Source organism: Aspergillus uvarum (assembly GCF_003184745.1).
Source record: "Aspergillus uvarum CBS 121591 unplaced genomic scaffold BO82scaffold_111, whole genome shotgun sequence".
Taxonomy (NCBI): domain Eukaryota; kingdom Fungi; phylum Ascomycota; class Eurotiomycetes; order Eurotiales; family Aspergillaceae; genus Aspergillus; species Aspergillus uvarum.
This window is the reverse complement of record NW_020291408.1, coordinates 51,557-70,396: the sequence shown is the minus strand read 5'-3', so window position 1 is coordinate 70,396 and position 18,840 is coordinate 51,557. Positions and strand designations below refer to the sequence as shown.

The following is an 18,840-nucleotide window of genomic DNA, read 5'->3' as shown; positions in this document are numbered from 1 at the left end:
GGTTCTAGTGGAAAATATACAGGGTACAGGGTACAGCAAGAAAGTAAGAAAAAAACGATAACGCCAATCCATGCCCTCACGATAACAGAGCCAAGCGCAAGACTCGCCAATCGAAACAGAAACCCATCGCCTCAACCAAGTCGTCTCTCGATACGGTTGAATTTGACAGCGTTCTTGATCTATTGTAGGGACCTCGATGTTAGCGGATAGTCCTAACGGCGACAGGCATGCTCCCCTGGAAACAGAGTTGAAGCCCGCAAATACACCCTTCCCATGAAGAAGGTCATTAGTGACAGAAAGGAATTCACCCACCTGGTTTCGAGTGTTTTGTCCCCGAACGGGCAACCCCAGTGCATGGCGACGACCACGGTAGGTACCGGTTTCCTTCAACCGTTTGATGTTCTCGAGGACTTTTCTCCGGAGGTCGTTCTCGATCTTCATGTCGGACAGGGCGGCCGTGATATCAAGGACCTGCTTGTTGCCCAGTTCGCCGACCTTGCATGCCGGGTGGATGTGGAAGCGGGCGAGCAGGCGCGAGGAGGTGTTGTTACCGATGCCGAAGAACGACTCGAGGGATTTCTGGATTGCGGTCAGATGGGAGGAGGGTTAACTCGATTAATGCAGGTTGCTTGCCTTGACGAGGTTCCGCTCCGGGAAGTTGACGCCTAGGATGAAGACCTGATCGAGATTTGTTAGCGGGGGCGGAGCTCAATTAGCCGGCACAGATTCAGTTCGTAGATTTACCATCTCGTCTATTACAAAAGCCTTGAGCTTGAGGAAAAAGAACCGGCGATGAAAGCTCGATATCTCGTTGCTTGCGCTGCCGGGGCTCTCTCAACTGCCCGCCGCGATGATTGAGCGCGGGAGAAAATCCGCCGGTAGCAGAGTTTCTCCGGGCCAAATGACGGTAAGTTTCAAGATGCCGTGACGCTTTGCCGGATGATGTCCATCCCTAATGCTGGGCAGAATGTATGAATACCGGTACTATGCTTATCGGCAAACCGCAAATTACACATTCCTTCCACCACTAGCACTGCGCTTTCGGAACCTTGAATACCATGCATCTTACTGGATCAGGAATGATGGGCTTGGCACCTCCGCAGTAGGGGCCAGTAAGTAATGCAAGCTGGCCTCGATGCGGTCCAATTGCTTCTCTCCTCATTGTCTGCAACTGCCCCCTTCATCTTACCCACCAGTCTTATTGCATTCGAGGTTCGGTGTTTTTGAAGTCATTCTTCAGCAACCATGAACTTCAGAAACCTTTTCCTGTCCTTCTTCTTGGTCCTGGCGGTCGGGTTCGCCCTCGTACACGCCGAAGAGGCTAAGCCTCGGGGCCCGAAGATTACCAGTAAGGTATGAGATGCGAGCTCTGAGCTTGAGCGCTTGTCCTCAAGCATGCTGGATTATCCCGGGCTCTAGGACAATTGGTGCTGATCGATGCTTAATGCAGGTGTACTTCGATATTGAGCATGGCGATAAGCCCTTGGGCAGAGTTGTCCTTGGTCTGTATGGCAAGACTGTTCCCAAGGTATGTGGATATTTACCACGCAGCTCTGTTTGTAGCCGGACTCAATGCTAACTCAAACCCCTATCCTAGACCGCTGAGAACTTCCGGTATGAATTTCTGGGCCTTGGTCCAGCTGGAATTTTGATCACCACTGACATTGCTCACTTCCAGGGCTCTCGCTACTGGTGAGAAGGGTTTCGGTTATGAGGGTTCTACTTTCCATCGTGTCATCAAGGACTTCATGATTCAGGGTGGTGACTTCACTCGTGGTGATGGTCAGTAGTCATTCCCTGTCATTCTTGATTGCGTGCGATGAGTCCAATGCTGATTGTGGACGAAAACAATTAGGTACCGGAGGCAAGTCCATCTATGGCGAGAAGTTCGAGGATGAGAACTTCAAGATTAGGCACACTCGCAAGGGTCTTCTGAGCATGGCCAATGCCGGCAAGGACACCAACGGATCTCAGTTCTTCATCACCACTGTCCCCACTCCGTGAGTTTGCACCCTTCCTCCATAACAGCGTAGCCGCTTGCTGATCCTCCCTGGAACAGTTGGCTCGATGGCCGCCACGTTGTCTTCGGCGAAGTGCTCGAGGGTTACGAATTCGTCGCCCAGATTGAGAATGTGCCCAAGGGCCGCGGCGACAAGCCCGTGGAGACGGTCAAGATCGTGAAGAGCGGCGAGCTGCCGGTGGAGGAGAAGGCCGAAGAGAAAGGTAGCAGCCACGAGGAGTTGTAGACTGGCCCTCCTGCGGTCTGCGCTTGCTTCTAGAAGAGTAAAGTCTGCGATGTGCTGATACCTGCTGTGTAAAGAAGAAATGATCTCGGAGATCCCGTCGCAACCTTCGGCAACTCCTGTGGCTCCTCCGGTTGCCTCCCTCATCACTTCTGACAGCTACCCTTATATTTACCCGAAAATTGCGGCCCTCGCTCTTGTCGTTGGCCTGCTGCTGATCTTGATCAAGCGCAGCACTCCAGGACAGCGCGAGAAGGCTGAGAGAAGTGTTGTTTAAAATCGAAGACGGAAGCTCCGCCATGCAGCAACGGATCCGTACTCCATAGCTTACTATAATTATTCAAGGAACTAGTGCAACCATAACTCGTTCCCTCTGTGTTCGTAAGGTATAGATCCCGCTACCTTGGTAGCTTGTGGCCCCTGACGCATATGCAGCCATTCGGCCGCCCTTACTCACCGGTCTTCTTATACGTAACACGTTTCAGCCCTGCAAGTATAGACTACCATCAAAGTCTTGCCAAGTTATCACGAAGAAGTCGGTCAGAATCTCAAGGGGACCATCCAACTTTAGACAGGCAGTCGGACATATAAGGGAAGCCCTTGCTTTATCTTGACCCGTCCTTGATAGGTTATACCTTTTAATATTGTAGGCGAAACCTCCAAGTACTACAATGCATCCCCATCCTAGCCAGCAGATTTCGCTACTTTTGAAAGCAGCAATGCAGCGATGTGGAAAGGCTCGCTGTCTAATCTCCGTACCACGTCGTGCAGCCCAGGATCATGCCATGAGCCTCCGTCAAGGTATGGTACCAGCTCTGGGAATGATCCAAGCGATAGCCGCGCCTTTTTGCATGCTTCTGCGGCGCAAAATATTTGGTGTTTGTCGCTGTACGGGAAACAAGCGCACACGAGCTGAAGATTCCAAACTGGAGCGGTGACCATGCAACTACAGTTCTCATCCAAGGACTCTGCCACAAGCACATTTGATCCCCAATCTAATTAGTTATTAATAGCATCACCGATGTCATATCTTGCTTTGGACGCCGTACTATGTACTTCGATATTTCCGACCAGGAGCTGTCTGTCTTGTACCCTTATGCACGATGATGGCAGGATTCTAGCAGCCAGCCACTATATAAACTCGCTCTGAGGAGAGTGGATGAGTGATTGGATATGTCCGACGATCTTTTTTTGACTAAGCTGCTAGGTGAGTGTGACGATGTTGCCATCACGTTGTCGAAGGCAAGGGACAAACGGACACAACCACCCTGTGGGGATAACAGAACTTCCAAGATACAATTACATTGTCCATCATATACTGAAGTGATGGTAGGACTGAAGGTGTGAATCATGAGTAGCAAGCCATCTTCGAGTACTTTCTCAGCCGTTCTCGAAGAAATACTTGCACACACGCGTATACTCAGTGTAAGTATAGGTACTGAACACATCTGTCGAGCGATGAAGCGGCAAGGAGGCGACTTGGCTCTGACGACTAAGCAGATACGTCACGGGAGATTATTGCTCGCGGTAATCCTCCGTACCCGTAACGCTGGGAACATCTTTTGGCTTCCCGTCTCTGCCTGAGGCGTCATCATTAAGGCTTCGCCGCCGCCGCCCCAAGATTTTTTTTTCGCCCCCTCCAGATTGGCCCATTCATTAGTAGTCCAGGATGATGTATTGCAAGATATCCTCGGGTGCATTTGACTTACTCGGTAAAATGGACTCAAGGGGAACTCATAGAATACTCAGAAAATCATTGGATTGTTTATGTTCTTACATGTACTACTACTCGTATGTAATTAAGTCAAAATGACATCTGAATGAAAGAGATAGACAAACAGCCAACACCAGCGCAAACTACGAGAACTAACGCTGTGCAGTGTTTGGACTGGGGTCCAGCCCAGAGGCTAACTCATCATCGGCAGCACAGCCAAAACAGTGGAAAACAAGTTGGAACCCTCCCGCCGCCACCGTGTCCGTGTTTGGCTGGCGTCTGGTACGAATTTTTTCTTCTTTTTTTCTTCCTTTTTCCTTTTTTTTTTTTTCTTACATGGCTGTATTGCTGTTCACCTTTCCCCCTTCGCTTGGTTAAAATTTACACGTTAAACCTTTTTCCCCCTTCTGGGTCCAGTCGATTCCCCCAATAAGCAAGCCAACCCGTTCAATGCTAACCGCTGAACAGCCTTGAAGATTCTTACTTGGTAGGCACAGAAAAAGTGACAAGAGAGGAAGAATGGTCGAGGGTGGCTGTTTACCTACACACACACATACACACCTGATAATTGTCCAGTAGTTACATGCAGCAAATGTGAAAAGAAGTAGTAGAGTAGTGAACATCTGATGATTTTTAATCAATGAATTTGTAGTCATCCTTTCTTTGCCTCTTTCCAAATCTCTTCCCACAAAAAAAACTCTCTTCTTCTTCCTTCTTTAACTTCTTCTTCAAACCAAAAAAATACCACCCACATCCCACCCACCCCCCCCCCCCCCCCCCCCCCCCCCCCCCCCCCTCTCTCACTCCCTCCGCTGCTAAAATCCAAATCTGGTTTCAATTTTTTTCCCTCTCCTCTCCTCTCCTCTCTTCCTACTCCTCCCCCCCTCCCAACATATCTCCACACCGTATCCTCACCAACTCTCCTACCACCTCTCTTCCACCTTTTTTTCCTTCTTCTTTTTTTTGCTACACCGTAATAGAGGTTTAGATCTGGGAGATCGCCTTGTTTTGCACTTTATCAAATTCTCCCTCAAGGTCTCTCTTTACTCCTTTCTTTCGTCTTTTGACACTGTGTCACTTGCTGTCTTATTCGGTCTCTTGTGTATTGCCACTCAATAGAGACACGGGATTTTTTTATCTGACGTCCTCATTCCTTTCGTCCTGTTGTTATACAGAAAAGAATAGGAATTCTACATCGGACGCGATTCTGGACAGCAACCTGTAATCGCTGCATCTCTTGATATCTTCGCCAAACACAAAAAGCATTGAGATTTTTCCTCCTGTACGTCTTGCACACCCCGGCCTACGATTGCGCCACAACTGCAAAACAATTCACTTACGAATTTATTTGTCTCATCCAGTCCGTGAAACACCGCAAATATGGCCGACGGTTTGAAGATGGGAAACCTTTCCCTCAACGAGTCTCAGCATGCGCCCGCTGCTCCCGCCAACACGGGTCGCGCTGCCTACATCCCTCCTCACCTTCGTGGACGCCCGATGGGTGCGAACATGGACGGCGCTCCGGCTCCGGCTCCTGCTGCTGCTGCTGCTGCCGCCGCCGCCGCTCCTCCTCCTGGTCCCGCTGCTAACAACTCCTGGGGTAACAGGTATGTGATATTTCCCACCTCCCAAAATTCCACTTGTTCTCGGTGGCACGAAATAGGTTGCCTCCTCAGAACTGTCCACAGCGGCTGACTTGGTATGCTTTGACACGACAGAGGAGGCCCTCGTGGTGGAAACTGGGCTAATGCTAACGCTCCTGACTTCAGCCCTCGCGGTCCTTCCAATGGTAACCCTAACTGGACATCCCAAGACGGTCAACGCCGGCCCTTTAACCCAGATGCTTACGGAAATCCAGGACACGGAGGCTCCTATGGCGGTAGCTCCGGTGGCTCTGCCCGCGGCTCCGGAGATGGCCAATGGCGCGACGGCAAGCACATCCCCGGCCCTGCCAATCCCCGCTTGGAGCGTGAACTGTTCGGTGTTCCCAACGATCCCACCAAGCAGAACACCGGTATCAACTTCGCCAACTACGATGACATCCCCGTGGAGGCCTCCGGCCACGACGTTCCCGAGCCTGTCAACACCTTCACGAACCCTCCTTTGGATGACCACCTGATTGCCAACATCAAGCTGGCCTACTACCAGACCCCTACTCCCGTCCAGAAGTACTCCATCCCCATCGTCATGAACGGCCGCGACTTGATGGCTTGCGCTCAGACTGGTTCCGGAAAGACTGGTGGATTCCTCTTCCCTATCCTGTCCCAGGCTTTCCAGCACGGTCCCTCTGCGGCTCCCGCCCAGGCCTCCGGTCAGTTCAGCTATGGCCGTCAGCGTAAGGCTTACCCCACTTCCCTCATCCTAGCTCCTACCCGTGAGCTTGTCTCCCAGATTTTCGATGAAGCCCGCAAGTTCGCCTACCGTTCTTGGGTCCGCCCTTGCGTTGTCTACGGTGGTGCCGACATCGGTTCTCAGCTCCGTCAGATCGAGCGCGGCTGTGATCTGCTCGTGGCCACCCCCGGTCGTCTGGTCGATCTGATTGAGCGTGGCCGTATCTCCCTTGTCAACATCAAGTACCTCATTCTTGATGAGGCTGATCGCATGCTGGACATGGGTTTCGAGCCCCAGATTCGCCGTATCGTCGAGGGCGAGGATATGCCTCACGTCAACGATCGTCAGACTCTGATGTTTTCTGCCACTTTCCCCCGTGACATCCAGATGCTGGCCCGTGATTTCCTGAAGGACTACGTCTTCTTGTCCGTTGGTCGTGTTGGTTCCACCTCCGAGAACATCACCCAGAAGGTCGAATACGTTGAGGATCACGACAAGCGCTCCGTCCTGCTTGATATCCTCCACACCCACGGCACCAGCGGTCTCACTCTGATCTTCGTTGAGACCAAGCGCATGGCCGATTCTTTGTCCGACTTCCTGCTCAACCAGCGCTTCCCCGCCACTGCTATCCACGGTGACCGCACCCAGCGTGAACGTGAGCGTGCCCTGGAGATGTTCCGCTCCGGCCGTTGCCCCATCCTGGTTGCTACTGCCGTTGCTGCTCGTGGTCTTGATATCCCCAACGTCACCCACGTTATCAACTACGATCTGCCCACCGACATTGACGACTATGTTCACCGTATCGGTCGTACTGGTCGTGCCGGTAACACTGGTATCGCCACTGCTTTCTTCAACCGTGGTAACCGTGGTGTCGTCCGTGACCTCATCGATCTTCTCAAGGAAGCTCACCAGGAGGTTCCCTCTTTCCTTGAGAGCATTGCTCGTGAGGGCAGCGGATACGGTGGTCGTGGCGGTCGCGGCGGTCGCGGCCGTGGTGCCAACGCTACCCGTGACATGCGTCGCATGGGCGGCGGCGGCGGCGGTATGGGCGGCGGCGGCGGCTCTTTCGGTGGTAGCGGTGGCAGCTACGGTGCCCCTGGCGGTGGCTACGGCGGTGGTGGCAGCTTCGGCGGTCCTCCCTCCTATGGCGGTGGCGGTGGTGGTGGCAGCTACGGCGGCTACAGCGGCGGCGGTGGTGGTGGCGGTGGTGGTAGCTACGGAAACCCTTCGGGCCCTACTGGACCTTCGTCCTGGTGGTAAATCCGAAGCTGTGATTTCTGACGAGGCCGTCGGGTCTGATTGGCTCCTTTCATCTCTTCTTTGTCTGTCCCCATAATGGACACGATCAGAACGAGTCCCGAGTCTCCCTTTTTACTCTCTCCCTCTCTCCCTCTCTCTTCTTCTCGGGCCGGCTTTGTCATGACTGCCACGACTTCCATCTAGACATTTTTCCCCTTCCCTCTCTTACATGTGACTGTCTGATGTCTTTTTTTCCCGTTTGATGTCCCGGTGTTTTCATTCCTCCATTTTCTTTATCTACTGCAGAGCATTTTGTTATTTTCCTTGATTTTAGACATGGGTTTTCGATGCGGTCCGATCTCCTCCTCTCGCTGCTCCTGGTTATGACCTTTTTCTTAATCGAGAGCATTTGGGTCGGGCATGGATGTCATAGAATGCGTTTGTGTTTCTCCTGTGACCGCTTCCATCAAGATACCCTTTTTGTTCTCGGGCGGCCCTGTGGAGATCTGCTTGAAAAGACGCGTGCCGAGCGGGTGTGCCGGCTTTTCGTGCTCTGAAAAGTGCTTTTATGAGTTGTTCCCTGCTTGGTGCTAATCAACTGCATCGACCGTGTCTCGCAACATAGATTTTCTTTTCAGTTTCGGTATCTCATGGCGGATTTCCATATTCCATTTCTTTCCTTCCATCACCGCACTGTGACTTGCTATTTCCTCTGTTTCTTTTCCTGGCTGGGTGATTTCCTTCAGTCTGGAATGGTCTGTCCCGGGTTGCGCAACAGGTCTTGTGCCATGGATTTGAGCCAGAGCTTTCTCTTGGAAGCCTGTCCCTCGTTTTTCCTTCCGCGGGCACTGGTGCCTCGGTTATTGCATATCTGGGAATGGTGGTTTAGTGGTATCACAGACAGATGGGGTCGATAGAGGTGGTATCTCTCTGATCTGCTTTTTGCATTGTGTATGGCGTTGGCTTGAGCTACTGTGTGCACCAAATGATTCTCTGCACCGGGGTCCGTGGAGGCTGACACTGAATGGGATCTCTCTGTTTCTGTTTTCATATCTCGGATCCGTGGAGGATACGCTGCTTTTGACGGCGCTACTTTGTGGGGTGTTCATGGTCTCTCAGGTCGGTAGCAATTCGAGGCCAACTCTCTTGTTGATGTGTCTCATAAACCGAAAGCTACTAGCTATTTACTCGCTCGTTGCCTGAACAAAAAAAAAAGTTTGAGTCATATTGATCTGCCTTGGGCTATTTTTTAAGCTTGTATTGTAGTGTGTCCATCTTGCGTAAAAGAGGAACAGTTAGGTGTTATGGCTCCTTTCAGAGTTGCTGTGATTCAGCTGGCAACACAACAACACTCTTGGTAGAGGTATGGTTTCCAGCCGGAGAGTTTTTCTCCTGATATTTGATCTAGGAGTTAATAACATCGGACAAATGGGTATCCACAGTAGGGAGCCGGGATGAGGCAGACCTTTCTCACCACTGCACCTCGAACAATCGATGGGACACTGAATAGACTGATTGTTCCGATACTGGTCTGTAGTATTGTTACCTGCTGCTGGTGACCTGTGATAATTAGCATAATTTCAGTGAATTAGAGTGAATCATTAGTCAGACCCGCGTCCTGTACCGGCCGGAGGAGTGAATTGAGCCCCCAATCAATTAAGAATAAGATCACCATCGCGGATCACGTTCCCACGGCATCCTCACCCCAGCTTCCTTTTCTTTTTCTCATCTCACTCACTCACTTCCTTACAATTCCTCCTGTTACTGTCGCCTATCACCCTTCCTTCTTGATTTACGCCTTTCCATCTACCTCCCTTTCACTGACACAATCCTTTCGTCTGCTTTGAAAGTTATAAACCCTTCATCGAGTCCTTCCTTGATCATCCGCGTCCGTCACTTATCGATCGGTCCCCCCCCCCCCCATCCAACCCATCGCTCTCGACTCCTTGCTTTTGCGCCATCTGCCGTCCACGGGGGTAACACAGGAAACCAAAACCACATCGATCAATCACAAAAACGCGTCACCCATTGCACGAACATAGCTTTACAGGTCCCGTCACTTCCCAATACGAAGATGGCGGAGGTCGAGAGCAGCGTCGCGGACGAGTCGTTGGCGCAGTCCGAGGCCCCCGACGAACAGCAGACCCATAACATGACGGTCGGCATTCGGCGACAGGCCAATGGTACGATCGGCTCAGTCTATTCGGGCAACAAAATCCGGCACCTGAAGAAGGAGGATGGAATTCCTCTATGGCGCAAAGACATCCAGTATCAATTTCTCAAGCTTGTCTTCGAGGATACAACCCCGGTCTTCACTCGCTGGCCTGACGGGGAGAAAGGTCTGGACTTTGCCGACATCTACATCGATGCTATGGCGAGAAGCAGCAAGACGAGTAAGATCTTGAAGGATAAATTGCAGAGTGACAAGAAGGCGGCCATCAGCATGGCTATGGTTTGCCTGCTGGTCAATTTTGGACGCATGAACACCACGCTCAATTGTAAATTTATGCTTGCTATTCTCGTGCGCTACATGTTCACATGGATAATGACGCTGACATGTTTCCTAGTTTTCCCCGAGATGCGTGCTCAGCTGCGGACCTATCACTCCATTCCTTCACTGCAAGCGACACAGGACCCTAATGCCTACAAACAGCTGCAGGACGCTCCTCGTCTCAAGTCGATTCTCAAAGGCGCATCCGAAGACGTTGACCAGCCCAACACGCTGGACAGAATCAAACGTCAGCCAAAACCCCGCACAAACCCCGTCAATCTAATCTTTGTCCTGGCCCAATATGCCCCCAAGGTGTCGGAGATGCACTTCTTTCCTCCCCGTGACTTCTTTGACTTGGTCATGAGAGGTACGCTCAGCAGTCGGAGCAGAGCCAAAGCTTTCCTGTGGTTGATGTGGTGGTATCTGGAAAGTGACTTCTCCGCACAGGCGGCACTTGACAATCCCTTCGGCCCCGGTCTGGACGGTGAAGGCACCGGAGGTTTGCCTATCAAGGTTCCTCAGTTTGAGAGTCTTACCGAGGAACAGGCAAATGAGGAGAATGTGGATACCCAATCCGAACTCGACTACGGTGAAGCTAAGCGCTTGGAACGTAAACGTGAGTGTGCATATCTTGCCTTGAGTAACACGAGAATATTAACACCGGTCTACAGGTATACTGGAAGACGATGAGCCACTACCCAGAGTGCCTAAGCGCTCTAAGAAAGGTATCCAGCACGCTTCCGTCTTCCTTCTTTCTGAACGCCAATCCACTAACATGCCAGGCCTGCCTGAATTCCTCGACGACGAAGCATCAGGAGATCTGTCTGGTAAGCACCTCAATCCATCGATTTCCTTATCTCGTCCCACTAATCATCCACGCTATGTAGGTCGCGGTGACGGTCGCTTGTCCACCATGTCCACCCCTCTGCATCCATCCACCAAGCGCCATCCACTAGACGATGAGGACGACTATCAAACACCTGGGCAGTCTGCGCGCTCCCGGTCCAAGAGGCCCAAAAGAGAGTCTTCTCTCAACCGTTCTCTTGGTCAGCAGCGTCTCATCTTAAGAACCAAGATGGAAAACACACCTGACGCTGCTTCTCCAGCTCCTCCAGGCTCGGGCCACCCGATCTTGAATCGATTTGTTACCGAAACCACCCAGCCCACCTCCGCCCGTCGGCCACGACCTCTTACTCAACACCAGCTGGCTGTCGAGCAGAACCGTCGACAGCGGATTGAATACATTCTAGCTAAGCGCAAGAGCGAGGCGTACCGCGTGTTGCGTGCGAAACGGGAAAGCGAGATACCTATTGTCCGCTATGGTCGTCGTCTTTCGAATCTCCCGGAAGGCTACGACACAGATGAAGAAGAGAAGGCCTGGGGCAAGGGTGGTTTGGTGCCGAAGCCCGACGAGGAAGAAGACTTCGGTGAAAGTGCTAGTTACTTCTTGTCTGTGATCCGCAAGGCCGCCAGACGCTTGGATCGATGGGATTACGATGATGCCAATGGCCCTAGGCGCGATCGTCAGGCGGAACGCGAGGAGCGCCAGAAAGCGAGGGAGATGAGGCTTGCTATGGACAACTCGGGTGATCTTGCTGGGCGCATTCCATCATCCGCTCGTAGTCGCGCTCGTGCTGCTCGCAATGCCAAGCGCAAGCTCGCCAATGCGGCTGCCAGTACCCCATCCGCCAAGGAGCCAGGCGCTGCCAGCTCATCACGGTCCAAGGCTAACCGCAATCGGTCCCAGCGCGATGCCGAAGGCGCAGCAGCGGCTACCCCGGACGCAGCCAAGGATGGTCTGGAGGTACCTGGTCGTGACCATGAACTCTCTCCAGTGCCTGGCTCGACCCACCTGGGCGATGATGATGAAGGTGAGGAAGGACTAGACGACATTGACCGTGAACTTCTCGGCGAAGGGAGCGGAGATGATGACGGCGCTCCGACACCAGCGGCTCGCACGTCTCGACCGGCAGAACCAGGCTACGAGGATAGCTTTATGGAGGGAGGCGATGCGGATGAGGACGCGGAAGGTCTCTCATCCGATGACAATGATGACGAGGAAGTTGATGACGAGGATCTCGATGGAGAAGCGGAGGGGGACGCTGACGAGAATTCTTCCACGCTCGAAGGCGGCAATGGGTATGCTGCCAGCGAGACCTCTTCGGTAGCCGGCGCGGAGGGCGACACAGTTCTAGCTGATGATAAAGACGAGACTATGACCGACATCTGATCGTTTCTCTCCGGATATTGATGAGGCTTTGAGCTTTCCAAGCGCCTGGCCTCCATCAAATCACTTCGGGTGTGCATTTGTCGTGATTGAAGCTTATCTGGTGCATATTCGACCCTTTCTCCTTACCTGCTCCATCAAGCTTGAGCCCTTCCTTTCGCTTTCTATCTCTTGCGTCTTGTTTTACATTGTACGATTATCCCCCAACTGGTTATCTATGTTTTCACTTCGATTCCACATGTATTTCCCTTTTAGTTGTCCCTGTCACAAATTCTACATACCCTAGTCGGGATTGGTTGAAGCTTCGCAAATGATGTAGATCAGAGAGCAGTCTTGAAAGCATGCGCTCGCTCTCTGCTGTACAGGGTCTTGTCGGAGTTGCCCCCACCTACCTGGTCAACCTTCTCTTCCCTCTCCCCCCTGGTGGAATCTGTATCGTAGAAAGTCGGAATGGCCTCGGACTTGGGGGTTTTTGCATGGAGCTAGTTCAGCAACACCTGCACCCCGACGACATCGGAACGAGCGCACGTTGACACATGTTACGGGGTTGTAGGCGGGACGCAAGGAGGCATGAGTAAGACAGTCAAGGCAGACAGTCATGACAATTTGCATGTGATTGCGGGTGGCTCGCCCTCTGTCGGGGCGGTGGATTCGGTGGGTTTGGTGGGTTTTCCTCCTTGAGTCTTTCCTTCCACTTCCCCCCCAGGGCCCCAACATTCCTGAGTTCTTCTAGTTTGGGTGAGGTGAGCTTTTGCTTGTTTGCTTCGCGATTGATTCACAGTGGTAGGTACAGCACCGTACCTCTTTCTACCTCCTACCAAACCTATTTTATTTCCTTCGCTCGCCGTGAGTCGTGAGTCTCAGTCTATTCTTCCCTGTCTTAGAATATCCCCCCATTCTGTCAATTGCTGCTGTTCTTTGAAGTATTTTTAAAAGAATATCCTTACACTCAGGCTCTGTTTTCACTTTTACAAGCTTGCCCTTCGTTCTGTCGATCCACTGCAGATCCTGCACCCACCAGTCGTCCACACTCACCCACGGTCACCCTGCTCGTAGCCTCGTACCGCTGCTGCTCCCACCGAGGCGTTGAAACTAGCTGCTGAAGTTAGTCTTCAGTGACCCAATCGGTTTGTGGTTCAGTTTCTCCTCTCTGCTCTCCTCTCGCATTCCTTCCATTCCCTCCATATCTGGCCACTGTCTGTGTGTTTGCAGCATTCAGCACGCTCTGGCCCTCTCTTTTCTCCTCCCCGATCCTCGGCCGCTCGTCTTCCACACCCCCACCCCAAAGGTTGGCTGACACGATCGTCATATAAACCCCAGAGCGCAATTCGGCCTGTCCAGACTGCCACTTATTCGGACTTTTAAAAGCCACTGGAGCGCCAGCTTGACGTCCTTGAATAGAGCTGCCCGTCCACAACCTTTCACGACATTGAACGAGAAAAGGGCCCCCCTGCTGTTCCTTGGTTTGCCCTATTGTGCAGATCACCATTCATTGCATCTTTCAGTTCTCATTCAATTCGAGATACCACAACATCCTCGCCTGCCATGTCTGATGAACCCACGATCCTCCGCCCGCGTCCGCGGCGCGTGTTCGACCTCACCCCCGAAGAGCCCTCCTCCCCTGCCGAGCCAGCCAACCCGGACCTGTTGAATCCTCGCGAAGGCGGTTCAACGAATGTTAGCCGCAACGTATCGATCATGAACCTGACATCGCCAACTCTTGTCGGGATCTATTCTCCGACCGCATTTGAAGGCACTCGCGACGATTCTTCGCCTTGGGGCACGGAAGCTCATACCCCCGAAGCTCTGAACGCCGGCATTCGGCCAGTCATCCAAGGGCCAGCACCGGGGAAGCTGCAGCGGACGCGGTCACGCCTCAGTCAGGGACTCTTCCGCGGGGTCATCCTACCCCAGGCGCTGAAGAGCGCCTTTCTGCTTGGCTTTGGTGTGGTGTACGGAATCATTACGATCCACCTGCACGAGAACCATTGGATCACGCCGGTGAAGCTGGAGAACGTCCATTACTACGGATCATGGCAATATCTGGCATTTTGGGGCGTTGCGGGAGTCATTCTGGGTAACGTACTCCCGTGGTTTGACCAGTTTTCGGATGACTTGCTCAACGACGGCAAGCAAGCTGCTTCTTCGGCGAGTGACGAGGAAACTGCCGAACGCACACTGTCGTGGGTTGCGGCGGTCCGCAGCGTCGGGGCCTTTGTTGGAATCGCATTTGCTATGGTAAGTCGTGCAATCCCAGGCTTACATCAGGCATCGGATATTTAACTTCCCTTGTGATCTTCAGCGTCGACTACCCTGGGAATCTACGACCCAAGCTTCGGTAACCCTCGCACTTGTGAACCCTGTCTTGTGGTATCTCATCGACCGCACTCGGACAGGGTTCGTCTTGTCGACTGTGGTTGGTTTGGTTGGAATGGGCGTTGTGTTGGGCGTCAATCCCGATCTGGTGCCATCCTCTCTGGAGCCCTCTAGCCCCACCCTTCTGTTGGCCAACGTTACGGGGCGGGACTTCGGTTTGGACATTGGGATGACACAGGAAAGCGTTGCTGTGCGGACATGGATTGCCAGTGTTTTGTTCTGCGCCTGTGTTTGCTTCGGAAACATTGGCCGGCAGTTGGCCATTGGCAATTCCGGGAGAGAGTCGCTCAAGAAGTGAGCGATTTGATGAGGAGACATTGCTGCTGCTTCTTCTTTTTTTTTTTTTACGATATGTGAAGTAATACCTTTGTATACACACCCTCTTGTCTCATTTCCATGCTTTGGGCTTTTGCCCTTCTCAACATGCATTCTCATTATGCCCCATCCGGACATGGTGGTCTGCTACTAGATAGAAAGGACACCATGAGCATGAGATCTGCCAGACCACACCAGCAGAAGCGAGAAATATCTACGTTTGGTTGTTCTTTTACTATTTCGTTTTGGTATTACGACGCGGCTCAGCATCAAAAGGCGCGAAAAGGATTGTAGAATCAATCATTGCAATCCCTACTATGGAGTTCAAGCAGGCACTGCACCCAAGATCGACACTCTGCTAGAGAGCAGTTTGTCTCCATTCTGTTTGACGATTTCCGTACTTCATAGGTTATACAAGTATATCCTCGTAGGAACGCTTTTTTTAAGAATGTTGTTTTAATGCGTTGTTCATGTGAAGAAAAAAAGAAAAAGAAAAAGGAGGACGCCGCGACGAAGCGCGGGTTTTGTAGGGTGTGTGGGTGGTCTGTGCACGGATCATGTGATTGATAGGCGAGCTTCTCTGCCGATGCAGAGTGTAATGAGTAAGCTGCTCTTATGCACCCGGCATAATTGAACTACGCTGAAAAGGCAAGGCCAATGTCCGGCCCGGGGGGGCACCACAGTTACCCACAGTGGCACAGCGGTTATGAAGATCTATCAGCTGATTTCCACTTACAGCACTGAGTGAGTAATCGCCACTGACAGTCATCCACTCCAGGTCCGAAAGCGGCGAAGTACCCCCGCGGCGGGAACAGTGACTGATCAGTGATGAAGCAAGAACCGCAGCGGCAATCCCAGAAGATGGGCACTTGCACTTTTACCCCTCCCTCAGCTTCCCCCATTTTTTCTCTTCGAGCTATCTGGAACAATTTGCACCTGAGCCACACCTGGCAAACTCTTTACCACTCCGTTCCTGATCCCCTGGAGTTCTTCAATTGACTTCTACTCTTCAATCCTTCCTCCAGCTCTCAACATCTTGTCTTTCCCGCGGAGTTTGAGGTATGTGCTCCTACTCTTTCCCGGCACTAGACTACTACTAGTAGCCCATCGGAACTTCCCAAGTTCCAATTGATCCATTCGACCTGGAGGGGTGGAGGGGTTGTGGGGGGGCACTCCTCCTAACCTGAACATTTTTCTCCCCTCCAGCATCGCTCCTCTTCATCTCTGACTTGTCTACTCCCAGTGTCTGTATCACTGTCAGTGTCTCTCAGGATGTCTCAACAAAAGTCTGGTGAGTTTTGAACGTTCTGCCCACTGCTCTGCCCTCTCCCACTCGGTATACCCGGGTGCAGCAGCTTCACGGTCCGCTTGGAATGGAAAATGAACCGGTCGCTGTCTCCACATCGCGGCATTGCCTGTTGCTTTGCTTGTCAATTGAATGGAATTCTTGGGCTGACTTAAGACCATTGTGTGCCATTGATAGCCATCCTCTCCGTCTACGATAAGACTGGTCTGCTCGACCTGGCCAAGGGCCTCGTCAAGCAGAATGTCCGGTTGCTTGCCTCCGGTGGTACGGCGCGGTTGATTCGGGAGGCGGGCTTCCCTGTCGAGTGAGTCATCATACTGATGTGGTCATGACCGGGGCCATATTCTCTTGGTTCTTTTCAGCAAGATGTAGAGCTGATGGCCGATTAGAGATGTCTCCGCCATCACTCATGCGCCGGAGATGCTGGGTGGTCGTGTCAAGACTCTCCACCCTGCTGTCCACGGTGGTATCCTGGCTCGTGATATCGAGTCTGACGAGAAGGATTTGGCCGACCAGAACATCTCCAAGGTCGACTTCGTTGTCTGCAACCTGTACCCCTTCAAGGAGACGGTGAAGAAGGTCAATGTCACCATCCCCGAAGCCGTCGAGGAGATCGACATCGGTGGTGTGACTCTCCTCCGTGCTGCGGCCAAGAACCACGCCCGTGTGACCATCCTCTCCGACCCCCAGGATTACCCTGAGTTCCTCAAGGAGTTGGAGGCCGGTGATATCACCGATGCCAGCCGCAAGTCCTATGCCCTCAAGGCCTTCGAGCACACCGCCGACTACGACACTGCCATCTCCGGCTTCTTCCGCAAGGAGTATGCTGGCAACGGCGACAAGTACCTGGCTCTCCGCTACGGTACCAACCCCCACCAGAAGCCTGCGTCTGCCTACATGGTAGAGGGCAAGCTTCCCTTCAAGGCCCTGAACGGATCTCCCGGCTACGTCAACCTCCTGGACGCCCTCAACGCCTGGGCGCTGGTCAAGGAGCTCAAGCAGGCCTTGGGCTACCCTGCCGCTGCCAGCTTCAAGCACGTTTCCCCCGCCGGTGCTGCTGTCGGTGTGCCCCTGAACGAGAAGGAGCGTAAGGTCTACATGGTTGATGACATTCCCGGTATTGAGACCTCTGGCTTGGCTCAGGCTTATGCTCGTGCCCGTGGTGCCGACCGCATGTCCAGCTTTGGTGACATTCTTGCTCTGAGTGACATTGTTGATGTTCCCACTGCCAAGATTGTCTCCCGTGAGGTCTCTGACGGTGTTATCGCCGCCGGCTACACCCCCGAGGCTCTGGAGATCCTCTCCAAGAAGAAGGGTGGCAAGTACCTTGTTCTCCAGATGGACGAGAACTATGTTCCTGCTGCCGAGGAGACTCGCACGCTGTACGGTGTGCAGCTCGCCCAGCACCGCAACGATGTCGTCATCTCTCCCCAGAAGACCTTCAACACCATCATCACTCCTAAGGACTTGAAGGCTCTTCCCGACTCCGCCCTGCGCGATCTTACCGTCGCCACCATCGCGCTGAAGTACACTCAGTCCAACTCCGTGTGCTATGCTCTGAACGGCCAGGTCATCGGTCTTGGTGCTGGCCAGCAGAGCCGTATCCACTGCACTCGTCTGGCCGGTGACAAGGCTGACAACTGGTGGATGCGCTTCCACGACCGTGTGCTGAACATCAAGTGGAAGCAGGGCACCAAGCGTGCCGATAAGAGCAATGCTATTGACTTGCTCTGCTCGGGTCAGACTCCTCGCAACGAGGCCGAGCGTGTGGAGTATGAGCGTGTGTTCGAGGAGGTCCCCGCACCTTTCACCGCCGAGGAGCGTGAGTCTTGGCTGCAGAAGTTGAGCGAGGTTGCTGTCTCCTCTGATGCTTTCGTAAGTTGATCCCATTCTTCCGTGTCATTTTACTATCCAGCTGACAATGGACGCAGTTCCCTTTCATTGACAACGTCTTCCGTGCCGCCCGCTCGGGCGTCAAGTACATTGCTGCCCCCAGCGGTAGCCAGAATGACCGTCCCGTCTTCGAAACCTCCGAGAAGCTTGGTATTGTCTTTGTTGAGCAGGGTACCCGTCTGTTCCACCACTAAGTCGAAAAGGATGGGAAGGATCCATGCCAAAAATCACACCTGCGACGGTTGTGTGTTTATGATGATTTAATACCTGAAACTGTGATGATCAAAGGCCTGCAATAGCGATATCCCAATTTTAAAAGTGCCTTGTTATGAGACCGATGTGCACAGCGTTGAAGCGTAGAGTTGTATCATGTAAGCATCATCTGCCAAGACATTTCACTTGTATCGCAGTCCAGGATCTGCAGGCTAGAAACAACCCCGAGGCTGTACACTCCCCTGCCGTTGATGCATAGATTCCACGTGGTTCGGCAAATTTGCCGGGTGGGTTCTATCGAACCCAACAAATGTAGCGCATGAACGGAGGTGCCACGAAGATTGAGCGTTTTGACGATGCAAGTCGTGAGTTTCGACACTATTTCCCTTATTTTCTGTGTATCAATGACTAGGAGAGGAGAAAATATGATCCGTCTTGGAGCTCATGCGGTGTGACGGCGGGTTTTTACTAACGCAGCTATCATCCACAGTG

General features: G+C 52.6%; 6 protein-coding genes across 6 annotated transcripts; 5 read left to right on the top strand and 1 right to left on the bottom strand.

The window, feature by feature from the left end:
* Positions 1 to 131: 131 nt before the first annotated feature.
* On the bottom strand, positions 132 to 849 carry BO82DRAFT_349018 (mitochondrial 37S ribosomal protein uS13m; the record flags this gene model as incomplete). Its single annotated transcript, XM_025633857.1, has 4 exons — positions 745 to 849; positions 634 to 678; positions 313 to 579; positions 132 to 179 (listed from the first exon to the last, which is right to left on the bottom strand). Exons 1-4 carry the CDS (start codon positions 745 to 747, stop codon positions 132 to 134), a joined length of 363 nt encoding a protein of 120 aa, XP_025485804.1. The 5' UTR covers positions 748 to 849.
* A 260-nt stretch (positions 850 to 1,109) lies between these two features.
* On the top strand, positions 1,110 to 2,606 carry BO82DRAFT_359910 (peptidylprolyl isomerase). The gene is made up of 6 exons (XM_025636695.1): positions 1,110 to 1,353; positions 1,451 to 1,528; positions 1,598 to 1,614; positions 1,679 to 1,782; positions 1,856 to 2,000; positions 2,060 to 2,606. The coding sequence occupies exons 1-6, from the start codon at positions 1,246 to 1,248 to the stop codon at positions 2,244 to 2,246; spliced, it is 639 nt and encodes a 212-aa protein (XP_025485803.1). The 5' UTR covers positions 1,110 to 1,245; the 3' UTR covers positions 2,247 to 2,606.
* Positions 2,607 to 5,337: 2,731 nt separating this feature from the next.
* Positions 5,338 to 7,548, top strand: BO82DRAFT_298329 (DEAD/DEAH box helicase; the record flags this gene model as incomplete). Its single annotated transcript, XM_025631982.1, has 2 exons — positions 5,338 to 5,564; positions 5,676 to 7,548. The coding sequence occupies 2 exons, from the start codon at positions 5,338 to 5,340 to the stop codon at positions 7,546 to 7,548; spliced, it is 2,100 nt and encodes a 699-aa protein (XP_025485802.1).
* A 1,951-nt stretch (positions 7,549 to 9,499) lies between these two features.
* BO82DRAFT_359906 (putative INO80 chromatin remodeling complex (Ies1)) lies at positions 9,500 to 12,535 on the top strand. Its single transcript, XM_025636694.1, has 5 exons — positions 9,500 to 10,025; positions 10,095 to 10,634; positions 10,690 to 10,743; positions 10,801 to 10,845; positions 10,906 to 12,535. Exons 1-5 carry the CDS (start codon positions 9,602 to 9,604, stop codon positions 12,246 to 12,248), a joined length of 2,406 nt encoding a protein of 801 aa, XP_025485801.1. The 5' UTR covers positions 9,500 to 9,601; the 3' UTR covers positions 12,249 to 12,535.
* Positions 12,536 to 13,790: 1,255 nt separating this feature from the next.
* On the top strand, positions 13,791 to 14,919 carry BO82DRAFT_298371 (INSIG family protein; the record flags this gene model as incomplete). Its single annotated transcript, XM_025631985.1, has 3 exons — positions 13,791 to 14,483; positions 14,548 to 14,670; positions 14,728 to 14,919. The coding sequence occupies 3 exons, from the start codon at positions 13,791 to 13,793 to the stop codon at positions 14,917 to 14,919; spliced, it is 1,008 nt and encodes a 335-aa protein (XP_025485800.1).
* An 898-nt stretch (positions 14,920 to 15,817) lies between these two features.
* On the top strand, positions 15,818 to 18,469 carry BO82DRAFT_359903 (phosphoribosylaminoimidazolecarboxamide formyltransferase/IMP cyclohydrolase). Its single transcript, XM_025636693.1, has 5 exons — positions 15,818 to 15,995; positions 16,180 to 16,227; positions 16,420 to 16,546; positions 16,632 to 18,117; positions 18,174 to 18,469. The coding sequence occupies exons 2-5, from the start codon at positions 16,209 to 16,211 to the stop codon at positions 18,327 to 18,329; spliced, it is 1,788 nt and encodes a 595-aa protein (XP_025485799.1). The 5' UTR covers positions 15,818 to 15,995; positions 16,180 to 16,208; the 3' UTR covers positions 18,330 to 18,469.
* Positions 18,470 to 18,840: the final 371 nt, after the last annotated feature.